The sequence below is a fragment of the Electrona antarctica genome (genome assembly GCF_951216825.1).
Source record: "Electrona antarctica genome assembly, chromosome: 9".
Taxonomy (NCBI): Eukaryota; Metazoa; Chordata; class Actinopteri; order Myctophiformes; family Myctophidae; genus Electrona; species Electrona antarctica.
Genome location: NC_136790.1, coordinates 10,382,832 through 10,392,831, shown reverse-complemented (window position 1 = coordinate 10,392,831; position 10,000 = coordinate 10,382,832). Strand labels below are relative to the sequence as shown.

At 43.5% G+C, this 10,000-nt stretch overlaps 1 protein-coding gene across 2 annotated transcripts in view; it reads right to left on the bottom strand.

The window, feature by feature from the left end:
• Positions 1-10,000, bottom strand: part of pik3c2b (phosphatidylinositol-4-phosphate 3-kinase, catalytic subunit type 2 beta) — a 98,324-nt gene that overhangs the window by 28,817 nt on the left and 59,507 nt on the right. For both annotated transcript variants that reach the window (XM_079511297.1, XM_079511298.1), the window contains exon 16: positions 2,029-2,217. In XM_079511297.1, the coding sequence (XP_079367423.1) occupies positions 2,029-2,217 (189 nt within the window). The remainder of the gene's footprint in view (positions 1-2,028; positions 2,218-10,000) is intronic.

The window sequence follows — 10,000 nt, the reverse complement described above, 5'->3', positions numbered from 1 at the left end:
ACATAACTGCGATTATGTGAAATAATATTTGCGATCAGACGATTATGTAATAATTGTGACGGCCGTACCCACTGAGGGTCCCCGGCCCCCCACTTTGAGAAGCAGTGGGTTAACCCATTCTGGATGGGAATCCGTTTTGGTGTTTTAACTAAGCATTATGTTATACTTTAGCTATTTAAAAATAGCAGATCTACAAGCTCATAGCGCGCCACCGAGTGGCGCGCTACGAGCTTGTCGGTCTGCTATTTTTTTAAATCGTGAAAATGTGGCACAAATCTTTGAATATATATTCTTTCAGAAGACTTTTTTATTTCTTTCGACGTCAGGCCTAAATGGGTAAAAGGGTATAAGGCATGCCTCGGTTCTCTGGGGCCACATGAGGTCTCGCTGCAGACCAGATGTGGTCTGGTGTTTGTCTTTAGTGGTAGGACATAAAAGGACCTGAACTCAGGAAGGAATAAGCCCATGTGGTGAGCACACCGCAGCACACATCCCACACACAGACCTGCAGAGTGTTCTTTACAGCCTAGTGAGAGACAGAGAGAGGGACGTGGATGTGAGGAGTGTTCTCTACAGCCAGTGAGAGACAGAGAGAGGGACGTGGATGTGAGGAGTGTTCTCTACAGCCAGTGAGAGACAGAGAGAGGGACGTGGATGTGAGGAGTGTTCTCTACAGCCAGTGAGAGACAGAGAGAGGGACGTGGATGTGACTGGGCCAATAATGCACTGTATTAAACCCAAATGTATCGCATTTGGGTTTAATACAACTCTGTGCATGTCTGCACCGAGTCGAAACTTTTCATGGACTCGGACAATAAAACTAACGAGAGCACTCAGCACAGAGCAGCAGTCTAACTGCGGAGGGAGGAAAATGACAAAACCAAGTGAGAGCTGTTTCTGTTTGTGACATGACGTGCTGCGAGCTCGCAGATCTACGCTTCATGCAACGAATGTACCGTACGTTCGTTCTATTAAAGGGTAGATCGCTACCGTTTAGGGGCTGGGAGCAGCCCCCAAACGGGAGCGGATCTACCCTTTATAGAACGAACGTACCGATATGCTTTGAGCTTAGCCTGTTGCTAACGTGACCCCCTCCTCTCTCTCACTCTCTCTCTCTCTGCGTCTCTCTCTCTCTCTCTCTCTCTCTCTCGTGTCTCTCTCTCTAACGCAACTCTCTCTCTCTCTCTCTCTCCCGTTGAAGTTGCAATAATTGGATCACTGCAGTGTTGCACTGTTCATATTAGCTGCTTTGATATTATAGGAAATGGCCTACCATACACCATACATTTTATGTTTATGTTATTATTTGCATCTAAACTGCAGTAAATAGGATAGTAAATATTACTGTGACCAGATTTGACTGAGGGACTGCCATTGGATTTTTTTTTCATGTCATATGAAAGCAGGGAATCCTGGTTTAAAATTGATGTGTTGATTTTATTATGGTATTTACCATAGGCAATATGCCAATATTGTTATAAAAAGTTAAAATGACCAGTGAGCCCCCGCAAATGCAGCTTTTAATATTTTACGAGGACTTGGTTTCAATAAATGAGTCCAGTACATTTTACAGGGTTCTAACTGTCTAACAGACCCAAAATGTGATTTATTCATTATGATCAGTTTGAAAAGTAGAAATATAGGCCTCCTTCTTATAGCTGCCTCCTTCCAATAAAAGCCCGGTATCAGAATCGGTTGAGACAAATAAAAGCCCCGGATTATAAATGAGGATTTACGGTACATGTACTTTACACAAAAAAGCACTCTGGTATCGGTATCGGTATCGGCTAACACAGAGATTGTTGGATCGGAATCGGATCGGAAATGAAAAAAGTGTATGGGGACATCCCTACTCTGAATCCATCCTCACAAAACCAGTGTTTCTCTCTTTGTCACACTGCCCGTGACCTTACAAGCTGTGTAGGAGTCCCAGGGCATCCTGGGGTGTGTGTGTGTGTGTGTGTGTGTGTGTGTGTGTGTGTGTGTGTGTGCACGTGCGTGCGTGTGTGCATGCGTGTATGAACGTACGAGCCGTGCAGGAGCCCCAGGGCGTCCTGGTGACTGAGGCAGGCCCACTGCCTCAGCAGGGCATAGATATCAGGCAGGCAGGCCCACTCCCAGCGTGGGGCGCTGGCCAGCACCAGGGGCAGAGCGCCACTCTCAGCCTGGCAGAAGGCCCTCTTCTCCCACACCAGGCGCTTGTCCTCCGGAGTCAACCTGGAGACACACACACATCGTTGTTCAAGAGATCAGTTTATGGTCTGACTCTGCTTCATTGTACAGGAAGAAAGAGAGAGAGAGAGAGAGAGAGAGAGAGAGAGGGATGATATGCAACCCAGGTCGTTTGTTGGTCTTGAACCAGCACTTAATGTTACCAGTACATTCCTCTCTCTCCTGTCTGTGAACATTCCTATATGAATGAGGAATAAGAAATTGGATCTACCGAGAGTGAGAGTGCACGGCCGCACGCACAAGAGATTATTGTAACTTAAGATACGTTTGCACATTGACTGTTTTACATTTGATTTGGCAATCGTAAACACGTTTCTTCATGTCAATAAAGCTCCACTGGATTGAATTGAGCTTATAGGTCAGATCAGTCCAGTCGTTCCATCTGCGGTTAATGCACGTCCCATATCACTAACCCCAGCTTAATTAATGTCCACATCCCATATCAATAAGCCCAGCTTAAGTAATGTTGACCCTTACGTTGTACTCAAGTTCATGTTTGTTCAGCTGTGAAGCACATTGAGCTCCCTCGCACTACAGGAGCCATGCCAATAATAAACCTGGATAAAACCTTACAACATGAAAGGGCTGAGCCGGGAATTGTACAGGTGAGGTGAGTGATGGAGACAGCTGACTTGCACTGCTTGAGGTCACAGAGCACTCCATCATTATGGGGTGTGCACTCACGCACACACACACGCACAACACCAACTGTGGTGCAGATAGTAGCAAGGTCATACTGAGGGTGACACCCCAACAACTCTAACAGATGCATGTGCGCCTTGTGTACACACACACACACACACACACACACACACACACACACACACACACACACACACACACACACACACACACACACACACACACACACACACACACACACACACACACACACACACACACACACACACACACACACACACACACACACACACACACCCCTGTATTACTAAACACAGTAGCAGACACCCCTCAGAGAGTGTGTTTTGTTAGGGTTGGCAGCGACACAGAGACTGTTAGGATTGGCTGACACATTTGGACACGGTTGCTGTAAATGGATTCACTTCCTTGCAGGACCAAGTCACCAAAACATCAACACCGGTCTGGAGAACAGGTCGAGCAGGAGCTCAATTCATCAAGTCTCCCGATCCTAAAATGATAACACATTTATTTCATCCCCGAGCAGGAATTGTGTCAGTCAAGCAGCCAGGAATAGGATGTTGATAGATACAGCAGGGAGAAAGCAACGCAGCGATTCACAAGCTGTGGGCCGGGAGGATTTTGTAAGTGGGGCCCCCAAAAACCTACGCTGTTAATGATAATATAACATTATTTTTATTATTATTTTACAGTAAAAATATGTTTTTCCCCCTTTAACCCATTTTGGGCGGGAACCCCTTTTGGTGTTTTAAACATTACGTTATAATTTAGCTATTGAAAAATAGCAGATCTACAAGCTCATAGCGTGCCACCGAGTGGCGCGCTATGAGCTTGTAGGTCTGCTATTTTTGAAAAATCGTTAAAATGTGGCTCAAATCTTTGAATATATATTCTTTCAGAGTGAACGTTTATAACTCAAATCTTTGCTTCTGGGGGAGTCCCTGGAACAACATATTTTCAGATGGGGGTCGGCGGCCAATTACATATATTTTTGGGGGTCCTTGGCATGAAAATGTTTGAGAACGACTGACATAGAAAACTGTCAGGATTTAGAAGGAATTTGTAGAATCGACGTCAGGCCTAAATGGGTTAAAATCTTGAAAAAATTGTTTTCATTGCGATACAGATAGGAAGTTAAAGTATACTATTCCATTGATCCAAGCCAGAACACAATGGATTGATTGATCATCAAAGGTTTCATGTGCAGCCCAGTGGTGATATGAAGGAACTAGAAAGGTCGCAATTTTAAAAAATTGCAAAGTGTGGTTGCCACAGTGGCTTACATATGCCCCTCCCACTGATATTGCCAGCCAATTGCAATGTCGCGTCACCCCTGCGATCATGCGTAAGTAATTCGGAGGGGATGTATCCCCCCAAAAATCATGTTTTTGCGACAAACGGTTAAATTTCTCGCATTTGCGGCGCCCCCTATCGATGAAAATAGAATTGCTTTTGGTACTTGGTTGATTGAACCACCCGCGACATGTGATTCAAATTTGGGATGGATTGGACATTTCGTTCGTGATTTATGGCATTTTTTGTGATATAGGCCCCTCCTACTAACTTCGGACGACGATTACGGCCGAACGATACGCACTACCAAAATTCTGCAGTTGGTGTTTTAATCGGATGGGTCCCGAGATCATGTGTGCCGATTTTTGTGAGATTTGGACAACATATGTAGGAGGAGGAGCCAAAAGTGTGTTTTGGAGAAAATTCAAAATGGCGGAAAATCTATCATGACGCAAATGGGCGTGGCCTATATGGGGAGATGCGTCATGACCCAAGGAAGCCAGGGAAAAAAATATTTTGATTTTACGACCTACGGTTCAAGAGTTATAAGCCAAAACGTAAAGTGGGCTGTTATAGCGCCACCATGAGGCCGACCGATAACATTATAAGTTAATTAATTTTAGTAATTATTATGAACCTACCCTCCAAGTTTTGTAACTACTACTACTACTACTGTTACAGTCTCCGAGGAAAAAATACTTGAATGTTATTTTTCGCACTTTCCCATTCATGTCAATGGGGAAATTTAAATCACTAATAAATTCATATCAATTAAACTATATAACATTTCTCTTAAAAAAATACAAGCACACCATTCCCGATGAAGCCGGTCAATTTGAGATATGGCTCAAGTGCATACAGTCAAAACTGTGGGAGGAGTAGTAGTCTGAAATTTAGGGTTACTCTAGAAATAATAAGAAGAAGAAGTATAAAGTGTTCCAATTACAATAGTCTGGTTGCCCTTTAGGGCAACCACACTAATAAAGGCAGGACACTACAGGACATCTAATAATAATAATAATAATAATAATAATAATACAGGACATCTACAGTAGTTCTCTGAGGTTGAACTGGTAAACTACTTAAAACAAGTCGGGGCGGACAACTTCAGGGTCTTCTTTTTCCTAAGAGAGGCAAACCTGGAATCTACACAGTAGTGCGCGCACACACACACACACACACACACACACACAAAGAGAGACCGTCTTGCAGTCTTATCTGAAAAGGAACACATGAAGACATCAGGACACGCACGTACACACGTGCGCACGCACGTGCGCACACACACACACACACACACACACACACACACACACACACACACACACACACACACACACACACACACACACACACACACACACACACACACACACACACACACACACACACACACACACACACACACACACACACACACACACACACACACACACACACCTCCTTCCTTCCGTCTTTCAAAAGGTATACACACCAAAGACAGAGAATCCTGTTTATCAATAAACACAAACAAACACGCCCCCACACTTGGCTCCAAGACAAGCACACAAGTATAACTAAATGGCTGTATGAACATGCACATGTGCGTACACACACACACACACACACACACACACACACACACACACACACACACACACACACACACACACACACACACACACACACACACACACACACACACACACACACACACACACACACACACAGAGCAAGATGCTGCAGCCTGCTGGTTCATGGTACATGAAGTGGCTCTGGATGAGACGTTGGCTAATGTCAAATCAACTTTTAGTTCAATATAAAAAAATAAAAAATAAACGAATCACTTCAGCTGGTGCACTCTCTCTCTGATTTACATTCAGTGACCTTTTAAAATGGCTATCACACTCACACACACACACACACACACACACACACACACACACACACACACACACACACACACACACACACACACAGGACAAAAGAGGAGGGGGACAGGGGGTGGAGGAGAGGGGGATGGGTAGAACGAGAGGATAAATGGAGTAGGGAGGGGTGAACTTAATATCAAGGGGAGGGGTCCATTTTCCACCAGCTGCTGCTTTGACATCATCATTTTCTGACTGAGGAACCAGCACGAACTCATGCATGCGCACGCACGCACGCACGCACGCACGCACGCACGCACGCACGCACGCTTTACTTCCCCCTGTTATTTGTCTCCACCTAAATGTGTCCTAAATACGTCAATAACTTAGTTAACACGTCTTTGTCAAACGACACATTTCAAAAGCTGCGCGTAAATATCAAATTATGTTAATAATTGTGCTACAAAAACAGAAAATAGCTACAGTCAGAAAACCATATCAATGAGATAACTGGCCACTGTATGTCTGTCTGTGAGACTGATAACCGGCAAACTTTTGGTTGGTCTGTCTGTCTGTCTGTCTGCCTTTAAGGCCGATAACAGACAACTCTTGTCTTTTTACTGTCTGTATGTCCGTCCGTCCGTCAGTCTGTGAGGCTGACATCCTGTCTGCCTTCAAAGCAGTCTGTTCGTATTCCTGTCCTTGCTCTGTATCCACATCATAATCAGGATGCAATTTGCCTGTGTGTGCGTGCGTGTGTGCAAGCCCCCTCGTGGCTAGCACCCTCAGTATAACTGTATTATAATAAAGCTTTGGTAAATGAAAGATGTTGAATAGGTAATACCTTTGGGAAATATCCCAGTGTATTTCATTAATATAAATATCCCATAATATAAATATCCCAGTGTATTTCATTCCAGCAAACATTTTGTGGGAAGTAGGAAATGGCATCACATTTGTTTTCAGATCATTATTGAATGATGCTGAAGTCTGTCCTTGTGTCTGTCTATCTGATCTATTAAAGGACCACTGACACTTTTCAACCTACCTTGTCTCATAGGAGGGCTGTGGGCAGTTCAGAAACCCGTCCACCAGTGACATCATCGACGGGGAATCCAAGCTAATAAAAACTGCAGGCTTTCTATTCCTGAAAAGTTGCAATGCGAAAATGGAAGCCATCGTTCTCACGATAATACAAATCTAAATATATATATATATTAAAAAAATCTTGTTTAAAAAACATTCTGCCTAACGATGATGTCACTGGTGGACGGGTTTCTGAACTGCCCACAGTCCTCCTATGAGACACAGACAGCTTTCTGAACTGCCCACAGTCCTCCTATGAGACACAGACGGGTTTCTGAACTGCCCACAGTCCTCCTATGAGACACAGACTGGTTTCTGAACTGCCCACAGTCCTCCTATGAGACACAGACTGGTTTCTGAACTGCCCACAGTCCTCCTATGAGACACAGACTGGTTTCTGAACTGCCCACAGAGACACAGACTGGTTTCTGAACTGCCCACAGTCCTCCTATGAGACACAGACAGAGTAGAAAAAATGGTGGTATTATATCATGAACATGAACATTAGTGAGGACCAATTATATGAAGATAAGTTGAAAAGTGGTGAAGTGGTCCTTTAAGGCTAGCTAATTGAAAATACAGCCAAGCCACCTGATGTTTTCAGCAGACACTTTGGGTCTGTGCGTATGTTTGTGTGTATGTGTTTCAATGTGAGAGAGAGTGTGCGTGTGCGTGCGTGTGAGAGGCATGAGAGGCGTAAACATATAATTCTCTCTATTGTGTAAAACAGAAGCATAAAGCTTCAAGTTGTGCACCATTTGTGCCACATTTAGTATAAACTAACAGGGTGTGCAGAAGCTCAGAGGAAGGAGGCCTAGTCTTGTAAATAACACCACGTCTCCAAAGACTGCCACAGCTGCTGCTGTAGGCATTTTTAAAACCCCTTCCCCCAAAACACATACGTATGTATGTATGTGTAATGTATATATATATTCCAGAACATTCAATCAACGTAAAGAAAATGAGTGTTGGCTGTGAGACAACAAAGCAAACAGCAGTCAGTCATGGTGAAGTGCTCCACATTAACATGACATTATGTGTTCTTTTCATTGAGCCAACATGTTCTGCGTAGAATCTCTTCAGAGGGGCTTTATGAAGCGAGCATAAAACTCTAATGGAATATAATCCACGATTTATAAAAGGCACGCTTGCCTTGTGCCTTTATAAATGTACGAGTTGGAGTCGATTATCCTGATTTGTTATACCACGGCCGTGCGCCACTGCACCAACAATTAACCCATTTTTGGCGGGAACCCCTTTTGGTGTTTTAACTAAGCATTATGTTATGCTTTAGCTATTGAAAAATAGCAGATCTACAAGCTCATAGCTTGTAGGTCTGCTATTTTTGAAAAGTCGTGAAAATGTGGCACAAATCTTTGAATATATTATTTCAGAGCGAACATTTTTAACTAAAATATTGGCTTCTGAGGGGGTCCCTGGAACTACATATTTTGAGATGGGGGTCCGTGGCCCAATAGAGATAATTCTGGGGGACCTTGACATGAAAAAGGTTGAGCACCACTGACATACAGTAGAAACATGGGTTTTTCAGAAAAGATTTAGGATTTTGAAGCCTTTTTTTTTATCGACCTCAGTCCAAAATGGGTTAAAACAAACTAGCGTACAGGACCTATCTGTGAGGAGAATACTTATTCACCCTGTGTGCAAGTCACTGTGAATGTGAGCATCAGTTCATCCATTCTGGACAGGAACCCCTTTGTGTTTTAACTAAGCATTATGTTATACTTTAGCTATTGAAAAATAGCAGATCTACAAGCTCATAGCACGCCACCGAGTGGCGCGCTACGAGCTTGTAGGTCTGCTATTTTTTTTTTTAAATCGTGAAAATGCGGCACAAATCTTTGAATATATATTCTTTCAGAGCGAACGTTTTTTTTTTATTTCGACGTCAGTCCTAAATGGATTAAATAGCTGACACGTAACAATACGTCATGGTGGTATAAATCCACGCTGTATAAACAGATGTAAACAGGATATTGCAGCAGCAGCGATAGAAGGAAGTCCACACTCGTGTTTTTGGCGGCAACGAGTTGACCCAGAGTGAAGAGAGCGAAGGAGAGAAATGGACACTTGAAGAGACGACAAAAACAGGATGCAACAAAGACCGGCACAAACACAAGGTATTGTGGGAGTGTGAGGTGTGTGTGTGTGTGTGTGTGTGTGTGTGTTGTGTAGAGTCAGACATGTGTGGACACGGAAAAAGAGCATCCAGACACGCCCCAGAGTTTTTTCCACTGAATATTGAACCAGAATGTCTTAACCAGTCGAGATACACAAAGCTACTGCAGGTGCTCTTGGCAGCCAGCAAAAAGTCAATAACAAGAAGATGGCTAACCCCAATCACACCCACAATGGACGATTGGCACGGAATAGTCCTGGATATTTACATACATCCTAGTACACATTGCCCCTCTGAGAGCTGACTTTGTGTGATCTCACTGGTCCTAATAACCTGCTTTATGATCTTTGTAGAAAATGTTTAAGACACCCTTCCTCTTCTCATGGTCGAAGTCCAAAGCTGTTTTGTTTTTGTTCCCCTCAGCAATATTGTAAATACTTTCGTTTATTGGTTGTTGTTTTTTTGTCTTTGTCTTTTGTCTGCCCACTCTTTCTTTTTCTCCTTCTGAAATGTACACTCTGAAGTGATATTGCCCTTTGCCCCTGTTAAGTGTTGACTTGATGCCATATGTAGTCCTGAAGAAAGCAAGGATGTTACAGAGACACTGGAGATGGAGTCACTTGGAGGGGGGAGGGAGGGAAGAGGGGTGGGAAAAAAAATCCTGGGAACTGCACTTGTGTCCTATGTATACATAGAAATGCTGTTATTGTACTGCTTTTTCCAAATAAAATAATTATTTTTG